The sequence below is a fragment of the Talpa europaea genome (genome assembly GCF_964194135.1).
Source record: "Talpa europaea genome assembly, chromosome: 2".
NCBI classification, from domain to species: domain Eukaryota; kingdom Metazoa; phylum Chordata; class Mammalia; order Eulipotyphla; family Talpidae; genus Talpa; species Talpa europaea.
The window spans coordinates 95,858,092-95,877,903 of NC_140068.1; the positions used below are offsets into that span (position 1 = coordinate 95,858,092).

The 19,812-nt window shown below is 39.8% G+C and overlaps 1 protein-coding gene across 4 annotated transcripts in view; it reads left to right on the plus strand.

Moving 5' to 3' along the window:
- Positions 1 to 355: 355 nt before the first annotated feature.
- Positions 356 to 19,812, plus strand: part of ILRUN (inflammation and lipid regulator with UBA-like and NBR1-like domains) — a gene marked incomplete at both ends in the record, with an annotated part of 90,688 nt that continues 71,231 nt past the window's right edge. For all 4 annotated transcript variants that reach the window (XM_084228359.1, XM_084228357.1, XM_084228360.1 and 1 more), the window contains one exon: positions 356 to 513. In XM_084228359.1, coding sequence (XP_084084485.1) covers positions 356 to 513 — 158 coding nt within the window. The remainder of the gene's footprint in view (positions 514 to 19,812) is intronic.

Here is a 19,812-nt window from a genome sequence, read left to right on the forward strand (position 1 = left end):
ACGCGGGGGACGTCACGGGGTTGTGACGCCACGAAGGGGCGGGCCTCCCGGAGAGGAAGGGGCGGGGCCTCGGAGGGCGACGCTTGCGCAGTGGGCGCGGCGCGGGAGGAGGCGGAGGCGGCGGCGGAGCCAGTGGCGGCGGCGGCGGCGGCGGCGGCGGAGGCGGCGGCGCTGGGGGGGGTGGGAGGGGGGGGCGCGCGACGCGAGTGAGCGCCTGAGTGAGTTTTCCCCCATGAGGCGGTGAGAGGCCCGGGGCCTACCTCAGAGGAGCGGGCGGCGCCGGCGGCGGCGGGCCCCCTTCCCGGTGCCGGGGCCGGCGGCGCGGCGGCGGAGCGGGCGGGCGTCCGGCGCGGCCATGGAGGGCATGGACGTGGACCTGGACCCCGAGCTGATGCAGAAGTTCAGCTGCCTGGGCACCACCGACAAGGACGTGCTCATCTCCGAGTTCCAGCGGCTGCTCGGCTTCCAGCTCAACCCGGCCGGCTGCGCCTTCTTCCTGGACATGACCAACTGGTGAGCCCCGCCGCGCCGGCCGCCGCCTCGGGCCCGGCGCGGGGGGACGGGGGGGGCGGCGGGGGGGCGGCGCGGGCGGGGGGGCGCGGGGCGCCCCGGGGCGCGGGGGACGGTCGGCCGCCGAGCAGGGCGAGAGAACCAGGAGGAGAGTTGGGGGGCCCCTGAAGGCGCGAGGGGCGTGAGGGAGCCTGGACGGGCTCCCGGGGGTCTGAGGAGAATCGGGCCGGGGTGCGCGGGACGAGGGGTGAGGACTTGGGCGCCGGGGCCGGGGCCGGCCCGGGGAGGGAGGCGGCGCTGCCGGGGGAGGGACGGGCGCGGGCAGCCGGGGTTTGGGGAGAGGGGGCGCTCGGAGTACGGAGGTCAGGACGGGGCACGGCCGGGGCCGGGGTGAGGGGCGACTCTCCGGCAGAGAGTCGGTGCTGGGGACACCCCGGGGCGTGGGGAGACTTCGGAGTTAGGAGCTGGAAACACATAATTTATATGTGCGTGTGTTTGTGTGCGTGCGTGTGTGCGTGCGTGTGTGTGTGTGAGAGTGAGTGAGTCTCCATCGAGGACAGCGAGGGACGAGGAAGAGTACTCTGGGGGAGGATACGCGAGTACGGTAGGAGAGATGACTTTCCTGAGAGTTGTGCCTGCGAAGAGTAGGATCTAAGAGTCGGTTTACGATGGAGGGCCCGGGGCCTTAGACCTGGGGCAGGGTCTGGCTAAGGCGAGGAAAGGAAACTATCTCGGGAGAGGGGACTTTCTGAGGGCGCTGGACCCCTGGGCCCCAGAATGCCCGAATGGACAGGGACCAAACTGAAGGAGAGCTGGGTTGGTAGATGTTTGGGAAAATGGAGAACTTGACTTAGGCTGGGAACCAAGTATTTTTGGCTTGGAATCTCTTTGTAGAAGACTGAATTGGGGCAGAAGACCATGGCACTTACTCTGAAGAAGTGTTTCTTGGCTTTGGATGTAGCACTTGCTGTTTTTGATAAGCAGCACTTTCCTGATTGTGAGAGATGGGGTTGTGGAGTTCACTCAGGGTGAGCGATAAATTGGAGACCATTAGACTGACTTTGAAGGAGTTTTAGGTGAAGCAGCTCATCTTCCTATGGTCAAAAAGTCATGGAATGAGTGCCCTTTGCTCTCTACCTTGGGCACTTAGTTCTCAGACATGTGGAATCTTGTTTCTCTTGGCTTCACTTGTACAACCAGGCTCCTTTTTATTCCATGTCCACTGAATGCTTCAGGCAATGCCAGAAAAAGGGACTGTAAGCCTAGTCTTTTTCCCATTCTTCATTTAACCCTATACTGAATGATGCTCATCTCACGAATGGGAGCCTAGTAATTCCCATTAGTGGAAGCACCAAAGGTGATGTGTGATTTTTTTTTTTTCCTTTGTAGCATCAGTGGTGAATCCTATTATTTTATCTTTAAAGTTCATTGTTATAAGAAGAATGGGATTGAATTTCTAGATGTTTAGAAAACTCTTTGAGGTTTTGAATGCAGAGGATAGTCTTTAGAACTAAAGAAGCAGTGGTGATTCCCATTTGTGTCTTTCACGTCCAGGATAGTCTCAGACAGGCACTACAGTCTACAGTTTTCTGAACACCAACCTAGGGTGTTTAACGAGAGAACAGCAGGGATTATTGACAACGAGGAGAAGAGGTATTACACTGGTGAAATTTAGAAGTTAAGTTGTATCATGGGGGTTGTTCTTTTGTCAGCTTGTTTCCCACCCCCAGCTCTTTTTCTTCCTTGTTTACACTAGTTCAGCAAAGGAAACTTGGCATATTGTTGCTGCCAGTTTGGTCGGAGAGGATCATTATTTCTTCCCACCCCCTTGTGAGGGGTACCATTTAAACCCTGCCCTAATAAGTTTTTAGTTCTTTACAGCCAGTATTTATTAGTACAATTATTATGGCTGCAAAACCAGTGTCATGAATTTTATATGCTTGATATGTGTGTTCAACATCTGAGAATGTTTGTTTTTATATGTTGTGAAAGGTGAGGCCCAATGTGGATAAGGGAAAAAAAAAAACCCTAAGAATTACAGTTGCATTATAAAATTTTTAATAAAAAAACAGTTATCTCAAAGTCACAGAGTAGCTTGTATTCTGACATGTTATCTGTATATAAAACAAGGTGTGATGCATTTCTGAGCAGAGCAGTGAGCCATTAAAAAATGCTTTGTAGTTTTAGAGCAACTGGAAGTCAGTAGCTTCTTAGCAATGTAGGCAGGTAAGTGTTAACTTAGCTTTCAGCCACTTACTTTATGTTTTCACTGTAGAAGTTATGTCCTTTGTTTTCTTTGGTTATAAAATGAAAATCATTTGTGAACTGAACAAGGATCAGGATTGATAGTCTTTTCTTCCTAATGAAGGCAGTTAACTTCATTATCCAATACTGTATTTTGATTCCTCTATTGACCTGGGTTAATTCTTCTTGTTAATTTTAAAGTGTCATTTAATGTCTGACTTAGGAGACTTTTCAGATAGTCCTGATACAGGTTGATAAAAGAGCTCTCAAATTGTTGCGATTAACCTGTTGAATTTGAGGTGATTAACCTTCCTGTGATTTCATAAGTGCCTGCTTTGAATGGTAATAAATAACCACCACTCAGTTGTCGATGACTGTTAAAAAATAATGTGGTAAATTAATAATCATTATTATTAGTCTCGTAAATTAATAATCATTATTTTAAAATGAAGGCCATGCGTCTTTTAAAATGAAATTTGAATTGGTAAAACTATGCCTTTGTTTTCAAAAGTAAGTTTTTTTTTGTTGAAACAAACAACTTTCTAAGAAACTGGGAAAAAATTGGACATTTTGGCCTTGTAAGTGATCTATACTCTTGATACAGACTTTTTTTCCTTATTTTGGGTGTGCAGTCTGTAGATGTTCCTATTTGTTTAATTTAGAACCAAATGTCTCAGTTTGAGCAGTTTTGTAGTTTTATACCTGAGCTGGTAGCCATGCTTCTGGAGACGGGTGAGACTGCTTTTTACCTAAAGAAGTCAATTTTCAGTTACTGAGTACATTAAGTAAATAAAAGTTGTGCTAAAACTGCCCTGTATCTGAAGCCAGATTGGAGTGTAGGCTAATTTAACTTTCTATAGGTGGGATGTTCTGCAGTGACATTATTGGTAAATAATGAACTTAGAATTCTAAAACGAGAAGCTGCCTTAAGAGATTCTCTAGTTCATTCCAGTTTTTCCTGCAGAATTACATATACTACCTCCAAGATTGCTTATCCGTAGGTCCCTAAGGGCAAAGATTTGCATGATATCTTATTATTATAGTGTTTAATTACTTTTCTAGTTAGAATTATGTCAAAACTAAATCTCTTACTATAATTTAAGCCTTTTTTTCCCCCCATTTGCTTATGCCCATGGAGATGGAGACTATCTAATAAATATAAACCTTCTAAGCTCAGGAAGCTTCTATTAAATCACTAAACTTTTCCAACCATTTATAATTTAAACACATTCAACTTTCTGGTCTCTTATCATTTAATGTAGTCTAATAGACTTATAGACTTATATATGTTTTTACAGGGGAAACCAATGTGATGATTTTTTCAAATTATGGTAAATTATACATAACACAAAATTTACCATTTTAACCAATTTTAAATGCACAATTCAGTATTACATACCACTTTAAATTCACTTATTGTCTTCAGAGTTTTTGTCTGTTACTTTTTCAGCGTGGATTGTTCTATAGCATTTGTGACAGGAGGCAAATAACGCTTACATTGTTAGAGGATGTTAATTTAGGAGTTACTGCTGGCCTTAATTCTCAGTATAGGAATAAGTAAAATATCTTCCTTAGCATCTAAGGCATTGCTAGCTGTTTCTTTCCTTCCTATTCATTAGGCTAAATGCTTTGCAGTTGTGTTGTTTGTAACATCCTGGATTGCCTTCAGGTATCTTTAGGAAGCTGTGTGTATTTTTTGGAACACTGCATGTGCCCATCATGAATAGAACAGATGTTTTCTAGAAAAGTAACTTGGGAAAGCATTTTTGTAAAATACTGTCCTGTTGACTTCCTCAACATTGGGACAGCCATGCTACTGGACAAAATAAAGGTATAGCCACTGCACAATGAAGTGAAATCAGAATCGAGATGGGAAAATCAGTTGTATCTCTTATTTGATCTCATAGTTTTATCTCTTATTTGATCTTGCCTGTTCTTAATCCATTTTTCAGTCACCTGTATGCTAAATGAGATCCACTCTCTGGTTTATATGAATCTAAGAGAAGTCTATTTAAAACAGATTAAATATGATAGTAATACTGGTTTCCTTAAAAAATGTATGCCAAGCAACAGTTTCAGGAGAGTAGGGAAGATGTTGCTGAACCTTCCATAGAATGCTGTACACTCTGCTGCATTGTTAAAGAATGTTGGGAATTCCTGCTTTGGATATTCTCTGTTCCTGTTTTATTGGGTCTAGTTTACAAACAGAGCATCCAGAGTCATTTTAGTTTTAAAGTAACACAAAACGAGTGTTGCCCTGCAGAAAACCTTTTTTATTGTCCTGTTGTTGTGGGACTTGCATTTTTGAGCATAGATGGAGTCAGAACTAATCTCTGTAACAGGTAGGATTGGTTTGCCACCTCATCTCTCCATGCCACACACCCACAGTTTTTTCTAGCACAGAACGGCTGAAGCAATCAACCAGACAGTATTTAAATAAGTGTATTTTGGATAGATCTGCAGCAGATAGTGTAAACCAACGGCAGCCTCTATCATAATTTGCTGTTAGGAAAAGCACATCCCTAAAACTATCAGGAAAAAAGTTTTAGGATAATAAGAAGGAAGCATGTTAATACCGAAGTAACTAAGTAAAATTTCAGAGCAGGTAGGAGTGAACTGAATGATGTAGAACCGGGGGGGCCTCCCTGGTGGTGCAAGGGGTTAAGACACAGCACTATAAAGCAATCTGCGGCCTCTGCAACATGAGTTCCATCCCCGGCCAGGGAGCAACCGACATGGCGTAGCAGACCTCTCCTGCCTCGCCTGCTGCTCCCCTCAGCAATGTATTTCAGTCAGTCCTTCTGTTCAGTTCCCTATTCTGTCTCTGGTGAACCCTTTCACCCCCCACACCTCTGGCCTGTACCCAGTTCTTGTATGCATAAATAAATAAATCTTAAAAAAAAAATAGAACCAGTGATTCACAAAGATTGAGTACCTGCTGTGAATAAGTTGCTCTCCTAAGAGTTTTGAAATGATTGAGGGATTTTAATTGATTTAAAAAAAGCAGTGATTTATAGGTAGAGGGTATTTCCTAAATGAAAATGGGAAGGAACAAGTGAAGCAGGATTATCTAGAACTCACTTATCTAGCATGTGGTGAATGGGATCAGAAGTGTGATAAGACATGGAATTTGTCTTTATGTTTGGATAGGGATATTGTTGATTTTTTTTTTTTTTAACTGAGTGATGTGGACATAACATAAAATTAAACCATGGTAAAGTCAACAACAGCATGGCATTTAATGTATTTACAGTGCTTTGCAAGTACCATCTCTGTCTACCCAAGACATTTTCATCATCTAAAAGTAAACCTTGCACCCCCTGAGAAATTGCTTCCCATTCCCTTGCACCCCTTACCCCCAAAGCCCTAGCATCCACCAGTCTGCAGTGGATGACCCTATCCTGGATAGTTTATATAAATGGAATCATATAATATTCTTTTGTTTCTGGCTTCCTTCAAAGTTCATTCATGTTGTAGAGCATATATCAATAGTTTATTAATTTTTAATGACAAAAATATTCCATTGTGTGTATATACCATTATTTGTCCATTTGTTTGTTGATGGACATTAGAACTGTTTCCCTTTTTGTTGGTGTAAATAGTGCTTAAATGAACCTGGATGAACATGTATTTAAATACCTGTTTTCATTTATTTTGGGTATATACCTAGGAGTTGAATTGCTGGGTTGTGTGGTAATTCTGTTTCACCTTCACCTTTTGAGGGAGCACCAAACTGTTTCCCACATTGGCTGAATCATTTTACATTCCCTCAGAAAGGTACAAGTGTCTGCCCCAATTTCGTCAGAACCTCACTAATATTTGTTTCTTTTTGATTTATAACCCTATTTTAGTGGGTACCCCATTCTGATTTTGATTTGCATTTTTCTACTTATGATACTGAATATTTTTTGTATACTTTTGACCATTTGTGTATTTTCTTTGGAGATATACAAGTCCTTTGCCCATTTTTTAATTGCATTGTTTTTGTTTTTCATTTGTAAGACTTCTTTATTCTGGATAATTAGATCCTTATCAGATACGTGATTTGCAAATTTTTTCCCCTTGTCTATAGGTTTTGTTTTTTTTTTTTAAATATTTACGCATATAAGAGTTGAGGTGAGGGCCAGAGATGGTGGGGGGGGGGTGTGAGAGGATTCACCAGAGACAGAGTGGGGAACGGAACAGGCAGATCTACTGAAATACACTGCTCAGGGGAGCAGTGGGCGAGTCAGGAGAGGTCTGCTGCGCCATGTGGGTCACCTCCCAGGCCAGGGATCGAACTTGTGATGCAGTGGCTGCTGATAGCTTCATAGTGCTGTGTCTTAACTCTTTGTGCCACCAGGAGGCCCCAAGTCTTTATTTTCTTGATAGCATCCTTTGATGCACAAATATTTTTGAAATTTTGACTAGGTGCAATTTATCTAAATTTTGCTTTTGCCTTTGGTGTTATAGTTAATAATACATTGCCAATTCAAGGTCATGAAGATTTAACTCTTTTTTCCTAATAGTTTATGGTTTCAGTTCTTATATTTAAGCATTCGATCCATTTTGAGTTAATTTTTGTATATGGTGTGAGAGCTAAATTCAGCTTTATTCCGTGGAGCTTAATTTTGATCATGTATGCTCAGTGACTGGCTTCTCACTCAGTGTATCTTTTACTTGTATTCAATATATACTTAACTCTTCAGCCATCACTAAAAATTGGGTCAGAGAAGTGTGCAAGCATCTCTGATGGGAGAAGAATTTGTGGCTTTTCTATTAGCACTCCATGTTAGTATGTATAAAAGGCCAATTTATCCTTTTCCCCACCTTAACCAGTTTTTCCAAGATCCTCCCAGACATTAGACTTGAACTGGTTTCTTCCTAATGCCTTCTCTTTCCTGAACACTGCAGGACATTTGCCAAACCCAGTTCATTTCCACTGTGCAGCACACCTCCCAACTCACTTTTTTCCATTCCCCCTTAGTTTGCAGATTAAGTTACCACTCTAACAGGGTAAAATAGAAGGTGTCCAAATAGGTTTTCAGCACTTCACTTGCCAATGTGGTTTCTGGAGATACCACTTCTAGATCAATCTTTCTAAATCTCAGCTTTGATCTAGGTCCTTCTTTTCTCAGAAACTTTAGTAGTGTCTTGTGCATACAAGATAAAGGGCAGAGAGCTTTAGCTTAACATTCAGTGTCTTTTAAAGATTGATCCAAACTCATCTGCCTCTGCCTTCCTGGCACGCCTTTTGTGCTGGGTGTCCTGCTTCTTTCTGTCCCCTTCACACTGGTTGCCTGCTTTTTAACCACAAGTACATTTCTTTTCCCAATTTTAGACTGCTGTTCTTGTTCCTTCATGCCTCCTGAAAATTTTTTTTTTCTGAAACTGGTACACTTAATCACTGTTCTAAGTAGTGTCATTTACTCAGAATTCCATATTGCCTATGTAATAACATTTATCAAATATGACACACACCCTCTAGAGGAAAGTGCTCCCTAATGGCCTTTGTTACTCCCTAAGCATCTGATGCAATGCTTTATACATAGTAGGTGCTCAGTAAATATTTGTTTACAGTAGATAGCTTTATTTTATTTTAATTATTTTTAAAAGATTTATTTATTTATGCATACAAGAGCTGGGGTACAGGCCAGAGGTGGGAGGGATGAGAGGATTCATCAGAGACAGAGTTGGGGCGCAAAACAGGTAGATCTACTGAAACACACTGCTGAGACAGGAGTAGTCTGCTGTGCCATGTGGGTCACCTCCCTTGCCTGCTGGGGACTTGAACTCATAGTGCCATCTTTAACCCCTGCACCAACAGGGAGGCCCGATGGCTTTATTTTATTAAAATAAAGGCTTTATTTTGTAAGGCTCTATTTTATTTTTATTTATTTAATTTTTGAAAACTCCCCCCCCTTAAGGATTTATTTATTTATTTATTTATGCAAGCACTGGGCACAGTCAGAAGTGTGGGAAGGTGAGAGAGTTCACCAGAGCCAGAATGGGGAGCAGAGCAGGCAGAGTGACGAAGTACACTGCTGAGGGGAGCAGCAGACAGCAGGAGAGGTCTGCGTGCCATGCGGGACCCTCCTCCGGTGGCCGGGAGCAGCCGGGGATCGAACTGGCGCCACAGAGGCTTCGGACAGCTTCGCAACCCAGTGCTCAACCGCTGCGCCACCGGGGAGGCCCTGTAAGGCTCTATTTTAAAGAAACCCTTGTACTGCTGGAAGAAACAAGTCCCATAAAGTAAACTTCTTTTGAAGCTTTTTGTTTGTAGATTTGAGTATGAGATTTAAATGTTGCTGATCTTTGTATATATGGTATGAAAATAATTAAATTTAACAATAAAAATACTGTTTTGGGAAGTAATTTGGGCACAGGGAAGATTACCCCTACCTTATATAGCTATCTTCAGGCATATTACCTTATACTGAATATTCCTTGTAATTCACTCTATGTGAGAATTTATTACTTAGAAAAATTAGGTAACATTTCTAGATGTGGATGGAGAAAAATATTTCGTGAGTTTTCTAGTGTATTTCATTGAGGAAAAACTTTAAAAAGAAATATAAGCACAGTAGAAGATACTAAAAATGTGACCTGATTCAATTCTATGTTGGTAAGCTAGAAATTTTAGATATAATAGGTAATTTCCTAGGAAAATATTTTACCAAAATTCAGTTTACTTCAGATAAAAGAGTAAATTGAACCAAGTTAATAATCACAGAAGAAATAAACAAAATTTTCAAAACCAAAAAAAAAAAAAAAAAGAAATATAAGCACATAATTGGGGGGTCCTAGAGGCTGCAAACTAAAATGCCTATAGACTTCCATTGGGAGACATGGACAATTGAAGTATGCATGTGCTGGAAACCAGCGCTAGGCCTTTTATAAAATGTCTGGTGCTTGCCTTAAGTCAAACGTTGTCATCCTGGGATGGGAGTCCACTGTTCTTAGATTTTTTTCATTTTTTCAAGAGAAGCCAGAAATTCAGATTTTTTTTATAGGAAATTTCCTGATATTCAAATGGAGGCAACTATTGGAATAAAAACAGACATCCACTAATGGAACAGAATTGAGAACCCATAAACAAACCCACATTTATGGACAGATATAACAAAGGAGTCAAATGCAGGCAACTAATTCTACTATTTTAAGAACAGGCTGGGACCTGTTTGTAGTTAGGATGTGGTCCTTGAGCCTCTAATTTGTAACCTCTGAGCTAAAAGTAAAAAGCAAAAATACTCTCTCCTTTCCAGATACAGCTACTACTAACAATTTCTTCTGTTCCTTTTAGAAAATTTCTTTGCATATTTCATGCATATGTATATATATATATATATATACACACACATATACATACAGAATTTTCTGCATGTGCATAAGTGTAAAATTAGATATGTAAAAATTTTTTGACAGCAGTGGTATTGCAAATTGAATAATTGTTCTTATCCAAGGTAGTGAATTAAGAAGGCCCTTTTTTGCTTCAGTGGAAACTGAATTTAGTTATCAGGGTACTTAGACTAATCACATAGATATGTTTTTAAAATTAACAATGCATTGGTGGACATTGGTCTCTTCAAAAACAGAATTCCTTCACTGCATTAAGCAATAGAATCTCAGTAATTGCATATAATGAATAAAACTTTGTTTCACTGTGTTAAAAGAAAAGTGTGTTAAATAAACTGTCTATAGTAGTGAGCGCATCTGAATTTATTTAGGAGACACTGTCAGAGAACAGTGTTTAAGTTGAACTTTTTAGGTGTGCAGAAGACAAGAAGACAGCTTTGTATAGACGAAACTAATACATTTTTCACTCATGGAGAGGGTAATTGATTTTGTCAATGCTTTTCTAATGATTTGCCAAAATTAATGTGTAAGCATTAGGAGGGGAAGCAGTCTATACCCAAATATGGCTCTTAGCCCCACTGAATTTATTATGTACTTAGTGTTTGTTTTTAAAAGATTTATTTATGCATAAAAGAGCTGGGGTACAGGCCAAAAGCCTGCAGGGGTGAAATGATTCACCAGAGACAGAGTGGGGAACAGAACAGGCAGATTGACCTAGGTACACTGCTGAGGGGAGCAGCGGGCGAGTCAGGAGAGGTCTGCTGCACCTTGTGGATGACTCCCTGGCTGGCCGGGAATTGAACTCGTGCTGCAGTGGCTACAGATAGCTTCATAGATTGTGTCCCAACCCTTGTGCCGCCAGGGAGGCCCCTATTTTTCCATTCTTAATAAATATGATTCTATACTTTTAAAGCGCTTTTAAGGCTTTACAGTGCTCCATTACATGGATATAGGATAATCCAGTAATTTTTTAGAAAAGATTTATCTATCTGTGCATACAAGAGCTGGGTTACAGGCTAGAGGTGCGGGGGTGGTGGTGAAAGGATTTACCAGACACAGAGTGGGAACAAAACAGGCAGATTGACTGAAACACACTGCTGAGGGGAGCAGCAGGTGCTACAAGAGAGGACTGCTGAGCCATGTGGGTAGCTCCCTGGCTGGGGATGGAACTGGTGCTGCATTGGCTGCAGATAGCATCATAGTGCTGCAACTTAACCCCTTGCGCCACCAGGGAGGCCCTAATTTAGTAATTTCTTTTAGTTGGGTACCAAGGTTTTCAATTTTTTGTTAATATTAACTCAGTAGTTGAACATCCTTGTAGCTAAGTCTTTGCTTGCATCCATTATTATTTCCTTAGAATTTATTCCTAGAATTAAATTGCAGGGCTAAAGGGAAATGTGACTTTTAATGCTCTTAATACTTAATTGCCAAAATGCCTTTTCTTTACCTCATCAGTGCAGTACATGAATTTTTTTTTTAGTATGGTAGGTAAAAAGTGTGATCTTTCAATTTTTATCTGATCATTTCTAACTAGTGTTTTATGCACTACCTGTCCATTGTATTTCTTTTATGAAGTGACTGAATGTGCCCCTGTTCATTTTTGTATAGGAAGGTTTTCATTTTTGGGAAATGGAGCTATCTTTTTTCCTAACTATAAAAGTAGTAATACTGAATATTAAAAACAAAACAAAAAACCAGCAAATACGGAAATGTCCAAGAAATAAAGCTACTTATAATACCACTTAAAGCTAATCACTGTTCGTTCGCATTTACATGTATGCATATATAGATACTCATTTTCAAGTAGTGCGTATCATAATAAATTGATTTATTCATAGTACATATCACACTATAGACTACTTTTTCCTAAACATCTGATTAATATCTTTCTGTGTTTGTTTTTCATGGCTGTTAGTAGTCCATTATTTGAAGTATTGTATATAACTTAAACAGCCCTTTATTGATTTTTTTTGGTTTTTTACTATTATAAGTATCTGTGCACTTTTCTAATTTTACTTTTCTTCACTCTTAAATTTTTAAAAAATTTGTGATGTGTAATCCATGTATTTATTTATTTATTTATTTATTTATTTATTTATTTATTTTTTTATAGAGGCATGCTTTTATTTATTTGTTTGCTGGTTTGTTTGTTTTGTTTATACATGCACTGGGTACAGTCAGAAGCGCGGGAGGGTGAGAGAATTCACCAGAGCCAGAGCGGGGAGCAGAGCAGGCAGAAGGACCGAAGTACACTGCTGAGGGGAGCAGCGGGCGGCAGGAGAGGTCTGCACGCCATGTGGGACCCTCCTCTGGTGGCCGGGGAGCAGCCGGGGATCGAACCGGCGCCGCAGAGGCCGCGCGCAGTTTCGCAACCCAGCGCTCAACCGCTGCGCCACCGGGGAGGCCCCCATGTATTTATTTAGGACAAATTCTTAGAAGTGGAATTGCCATGTCAAAGGTGTATCCTTCTGAAGATTCTTAATAAATAATGTGAGATGACCTCCAAGAAAGAGGTCAGTCTTAATAGGTATTAGAAAGCCTGCTTTTGGGAATTATAATATTTTGTTTTTGCTGGGTAGATATATCTCATGGGTAAATGGTATTGTTTTAATTTGCATTCCTTGATTGCTGATTGTGTGGGGAGGTTAGATGTTTTTTACTTTGAAAAAAGTATAATACATTCTGTATGCTCATCATCTTGAGTTCACGATCATTGCTGTTTTGCCCTTTTCCCTCCCCACTAAAGGAATAGTATTTTATTTATTTATTTATTTATTAAAAAAGAAATTTATTGATTTATTTATACAAGCACTGGGTACAGTCAGAAGCGCAGGAGGGTGAGCGAATTCACCAGAGCCAGAGCGGGGAGCAGAGCAGGCAGAAGGACCGAAGTACACTGCTGAGGGGAGCAGCGGGCGGCAGGAGAGGTCTGTGTGCCATGTGGGACCCTCCTCTGGTGGCCGGGGAGCAGCCGGGGATCGAACTGGTGCTGCAGAGGCTGCGGGCAGCTTTGCAACCCAGCGCTCAACTGCTGCGCCACCAGGGAGGCCCTAGAGGAATAGTATTTTAAACCAAATTCCATCTATATAGTGGCTATTTTGGTCTTTAACATGTTGCTACTTTACTGAGGTATAATTTGCATGTCAAACATTGCACCTGTTTTAAGTGCAGTTTGAATGTTTTTGTAAATTTGTAGATTTAAATAAGCGTCATCACAGTTCAGTTTTAGAATACTTCTGTCACTCCAGTAAGATCTGTTATGCCAGCTTGTGATCAGTCACAGCTCTTACCCCCCAGCCCCAGGCAGCCACCATTTTGTTTTCTATCTCTATGGAATTGCCCTTTCTGGATATTTCATGTAATGTAAACATACACTTTGTGGCCTTTGTGACTGGTTCCTTTGCTTAGCATACTGTTTTCTAGGTTTATCCATGTTGTAACATGCATCATATTGTTACAGGGCAGGGAGAGGGGCACCCCAGACCCCGCAAACCTGCCTACTCTAAATGGGTTCTGCCATCTGCCGAATCAACACAAAACATATGAGACTTTAATGGGAAGGAACTTTAATACAATTAGGAAACAATACAGAAAAGGCAAAGAATATAGTTTCTAAATCAAGCACCCAAAGTTACCCGTCCCCTCATGGGTAAAAGTCCACCCAAGCAGGATTGGCCCAGAGCAAGGCCCCAAAGCCTGCCACAAGTCTAAAGCATCTTCCAGTGGGGACCCACAGAAAAGGATCAGAAACCACTGGACAAGTCTGGAAGGAAAAGAGCAAAATCAAAATCAAGACAAAAACTGCCATTGTCACCTCCCCACGGGTCTCGCCCACATCTGTGTCACCCAGTCCACGACCAAAAGGCAAGCACAGTTTCTTCACATGTCTCTCTGCTCCATATGCCTCCTCCAGGTCTCCTTCTGGCTCCATCCTGCTTCCTGCCTTCCTCAGTCTCCTCTGCAGCTTCTTCTCTCTCTGCTCAGCTCCACCCTCCTTTTGGGTGGGACAGGAGACCTGGAACCTCCCCCTTTCCTGGGGACCACCCTGTTAAAATATATGGAAATTGTTTTATTAATATTATTCTGTATAGATTTAAAAATTTATTATTTCAGAAGTATTTATTAGATACTACTTAAAATTTTGCAGTGAAAAGTTCTTTTTCCACTCTAGACTTCTGGTCTCTTGCCCAAGACTGTAATTATTGTCAGTCTCATGCATCTCTTTCCAAATGTTATTCTACATAGTTTTAATACCTTGATATTTATGGAATTTACTTTGATATGATATGAAATGTTCTTGATTTTTTTGCTTCTTTGTCATTTAAAAAATTGATATTTGTAAATTGTATTTTGCAGTTAGTCCAGTTCCTTATTTGCGTTTTAACGTACTGAAATCTTATTTGCATACAAATAATAAAAACAATGTTTCTTATGAAAAGCTTATATAATAAATAAATGCCTGATAACATGTCCTCATCCCACTCTCCAGAAGTGGCCATTATTCTATTCTTTTGGAGATATTCTGTACCTTTTTATGCATGTATTTGATTAGAGCGATCACAGTCCCATGTATGCTAATTTGAAGTTATCACAATACTTTCCTTCATTCTCCATGCAGATTTAGATCCATTCTGCTGTTTTTCTGAAAAGGATCTGCTATATAGAGACAGTTTTAAGTCATGAAAGTAGTCCTTGATGGATGTCATTAGGTCACAGTGCTTTAAAACAAACATTGATATGTTTTAAATTATGGACTTTAGGCCAGGTCAGGTCCATCATCTACTTAGGTGGTCAAGCTTTATTTCCTAACTGGGAGAGTGTTGATTAGTAGGTGAATTATCATTTCTTTCATTAGAGGTATAGCCTTTCCCCCATACTTTAAAGCACCCAGAGTAATGCTGTACATATGTATAGTAAGCGGTATACATAGTTAATATGTATAGTAAGCGTTAACATGGTTCTCAGGTTAGCTTTTTCCACTTCACAGTATAGTATAGGCATCTTTTTTTTTCCTCTTAAATGGGTACATGGTATTTTATGTGACTGCCCATCTTTTATTTAACCACATCCTTGTTTGATGGACTGTTCGCTTCTGGGTATTGCTTTTAAAAAAGTAGTTCTCATACAATTCATCTTTATACATTTGTGAATATAGTCCCAGAAATGCAATTGTTGGAGCTGGGTATATGGAAATGTAAATTTCGAGAGGTAATACCAAATTCACTCCGAAAGTATTGTTACAAATTTTCATTTTTACTATTAATGTACTTTACCATTAATGTGTACAAGAGTAATTGTTTTGCCACACTCTTATCAGCCCAAATACTGTATGTATTTACATTGTTACTGGTCCAGTGGGTTAAAATGTGTTCTTTTTAATTTGTATTGCTTTACTAATGAAAGAAGTTGTTAGACATCTTTCCATTTCTGCACAGGCATTTGTATTTTTTCCAGCTTTATTGAGGTCCTTTGTAATTTTCTGTTATATGGATGTTTTTCTTTATTTATTGGATTGTGATTCTGTTTTGCATTGATTTGTGTGAGCTGTTTGTATATTAAGGAAATTAACTTCTTATTAAGCACGTGCCTTTAGTTTATGTTTGTCTTTTAACGTTGTTAATAATGTTTTTTAAAATTATGTGGCACTTTTTTTGCAAATTTATGTGAAATTGAGTCCAGGAGTCTTTTCCTTTTTGATTTCTACTTTTGATTTCATGCTTAGAAGAAATTCTTCCCCCAGCTAATTGTTATATAATTATTTACCTCAGTTTTCATTATAATTGTATAATTTAGATATAAATCTTTTATATAGTTGAAATCTATGTGGCAATGTTGGTGGAATGTTGAAATCTAACATTTTCCAAATCATTAGTCAGTTTTCCTATTTATTGAGAAATTCACATTTCCCCTCAATAATTTGGAGTGAAATCTTTATCAAATGTGTGTATAACTTGGGCTTTTGTGCTTTTTCCTGTTTGGTTTTCTGGGGTTGAAGTCAAGAGTTTTAATGTTTACTTAGAAAGTGTTTTTATTATTTATTTATTTATTTATTTATTTATTTATTTTAAACAGAATGACTTTTCATTGTGCATTTTCCAGTTAATTTTCTTAACTTTTTTCCTAAAGATTTATTTATTTATTTATTTATACATAAATAAATATGTATGTATAAATACTGACTGGGTACAGTCAGAAGCGCAGGAGGGTGAGAGAATTCACCAGAGCCTGAGCGGGGAGCAGAGCAGGCAGAAGGACTGAAGTACACTGCTGAGGGGAGCAGCGGGCGGCAGGAAAGGTCTGCGTGCCATGTGGGACCCTCCTCTGGTGGCAAGGGAGCAGCCGGGGATCGAACCGGCACCGCAGAGGCTGCGGGCAGCCTCGCAACCCAGCGCTCAACTGCTGAGCCACCGGGGAGGCCCTAGAAAGTGTTTTTAAAGAGAAATATATTTCTTGTGGCTTAATTTTCATTTTATCCAAGTTGCAATGTGCATAGTTTAAAGAGTAAAGTAGTTCCAGGGGGAAAGAAGTAATGTAATCTTATAGCCTTTCTAAAAGGAATTAGGAGGAATGCTTAGACCGTCTTTATTTCATTCTATTTCAGTTTTTCCAACTAATTTTTTTTTTTTTACCTTTCTATTGATTCCCCACCCCCCCTTTACCCCACTCCCCAGGGTTTTAACCTTCACCTGTTGCCTTCCCCAGGGAGATGTGATTTTGGTCTGAAAGAGCCAATGTAGTGGTGAAGAACAAAGTTCAGCGCTTCTGTGACTTATTACTTGTGTGACCTTTGGCAAGTTATTTACCTTCTCTGTGCCTCAGTTTCTTTATATATAAGGGCAATAGAAATTGGTATCTGAGGATTATATGTATAACGATTGAGTTATGCCTGGCACATGGTAGTTCTTAGTTTTATTTGCCCTAGCTCTTATTCTCCCCTTTTATTTATTGATAATTTGGTCAAATCGGTTTTCAGTGTGTTTGTAGTTTTAACTATTTAAATGCTTATTGATCCATGAGTCATTAGTGTACTTGGATTTGTTTTCCTTTTCTGCACAATCTTTTACCTCAAGTAATAATTTTTAATTTGTTCAGATATTTAGATTTTTTTTTTAACTGTTATCCTCGAAGTTCTTACCTTCGATCGCTATTCCCAGGGTTCAGACATTTTAGGCCAGAGGTGTGGGGGGTGAGAGGATTCACCAGAGACAGAGTGGGGAGCAGAACAGGCAGATCTACTGAAGTACACTGATGAGGGGAGCAGCGGGTGAGACAGGAGAGGTCTGCTGCACCATTTGGGTCACCTCCCTGGCCAGGGATCGAACTAGTGATGCATTGACTGCAGATAGCTTCATAGTGCTGTGTCTTAATCCCTTGCGCCACCAGGGAGGCCCATGCGTTTTTATATATTGTACTCAGCTTTCAGTGTGGAAACTGCCCTCTTGTTCCTGGAAAATTTCTTGAGTTAATCCTTTGATTTTCTTACCTTCATTTTCTCTGTTCTCTTTCCTTAGATCCCCTGTTTTTTAGATATTGGGCCTTCTGGCCCAGTCTTAATTACCTTTTCTCTTTTTATCTTTTCACGGAACTTTTGTTTTCTAGAAGATCTCCTCAGTGTTGTTCAAGTTGCCTTTTCAGTTTTTTAAAGGTCTTTTTTGTCTTAGTAGATGCTTTACCTATACACATAGTAGTTATTGGCTACCTACTCTTGTTTAAGAGTAAGACACAAAAAGTGGATTGAAGCTGTGAACCTGACTAGGATTTTTTAATTGAGCCCCACCCATTTCCTCCAGGGTGTGCTGTGCAGTGTTTAGACTATATTAGGGGAACTGAGGTCTAACAGTTTTGGTTGTGGGCATATGTGTAACCTCTCCTGTTTTTACCCGTATCTTCACCTTCATTTATAGGGTTATTAATTCCTTAATCTTTGGGGATCCTTGTTATAATTTGGGTTGCTTCTCTGCTTTTCCCCACTGTACTGAGGATTCAACTTTCTTGGGTCAACTAAGGCATTCATCACTTTTATGTTGCTCCTGTACTTGTTCACTTTGTGTGAATTTGTGACTTTTTTCTCCCCCATTTGTTGTAGTTTGGTTAGGCTGTTAGAACAAAGAATACCATAAACTGTTTGGCTTATAACAACAAAAATTTTATTTCTCACATGGAGTTTGGGAAGTCCACGATGAAGATGCCAGCAGATGTGGCATGTGGGGAGAGCCCTCTTCTGGCTTCTAGCTGGCTGCCTCCTCACGATAACCCCATACAGTGGAATAGGCTAGGGAGCAATTTGGGGTGACCATTCATGAAGGCTCCAACCTCATTACCTTCTTATGTCCCAAGTGCCCCTCCTCCAAATACCACATTAGGGGTGAGGATTTCTACATATGGATTTTGGGGACACAAACATTCAGTGACTAGCTGTGTACCTGTATTTTAGGAAGGTTAGGAGAGAGGACAGGCTAATGGATGCATTTTTTATTTGGAAGCCCTAAAAGGAAACATTAGATTTACATCTAAAATTTTTGATTCTTTTTGTTCTTGTGACACATGTAATTGTTTGGATATGATTTAAAATTTTAATATGCCAGTTGAATAATCAATCAAGGTGTGATGATGAGATAAACGGTCAGTTTTTTTACTTCACCAGAATAGATCTGCTTTTACCTAAAGGTAAAGAACAAATTATAAATGGTTGTGTCTTACTGATGGGATTATAGTTGGTCTTTCTCTCTCTGTCTCTCTCTTTTTAATACTTCAATTCTTTTTCACTTTAATTCCTAAATTTTCTACAATGGAAGTGCATTATTGTGAAATTAGGAAAAAAATTATACAAAGGTAGATTTGAATAAGTTATTAATCAAATCTTTGGGTAAAAATTGGCATTAGAGTCCAGTGTCCTCTTTTTAAAATTTAATCCTGAAGGTATCAGAGGTGTGCTATGTCTTTTGCCTTCTTTAGGTAATCTGTAATTAGAAACACTGTTTTGGGGGGAAGATGTATGTGTTTTGCAGAGTTCACTCTAATCCATCCCCCAGCGTTTTATTCTGAAGAATTTCAAAACTGTAGAAGAGTTGAAAGACCAGCACACTGAATTATATTGCCATTTTACCACATTGCTTTATTTATCACCTTTATTGAAGTAAAATTTCATGTAATAAATTAACCCATTTTAATTGAATGTGAGATAGCCTTTTCCTCAAGCTGCTTTATGATCCTCGCTTAATTCATTTTTATTGCATTAGTGATTTCAAAAAGGTAATTTTCTAATTCTGTTATTCCTTCATTGAGTAGTTGGCAGTCTTCTGTAAAGATACTGCTAATTTTTAAATGGAAGTGAAAAAGTTAGAATCATGAAGGATTTTATGATACATGAAGCTAATTTTTGGTTAACTTAATATGGACCTAAAGTTTATTTGCCTTGCCCTTAGCCGCAGAGAATCCAAAGAAAGGGTACTGAAGAGACCTCTTTTTTCTTTGTAAAGCTTGAAATACATAAATTCCTTCACTGGGTTTCCATTATTTGGGGATATTTGCTACTTTTCTCTGTGAGAGACCATTCTTTTAAGAAAAATAAGAAAGAAGCTACAGATAATTTTTCCCTCAATTTTTATTAGTTTTTCTTTGGATATGAATATGTTTCATGTTTATCCATGTTTCTATGGATATGTTTCATGTTTCTTTGAATAGTTTTGTGAATTTGGGGGTGATTAGTAATTTTAACTGGTG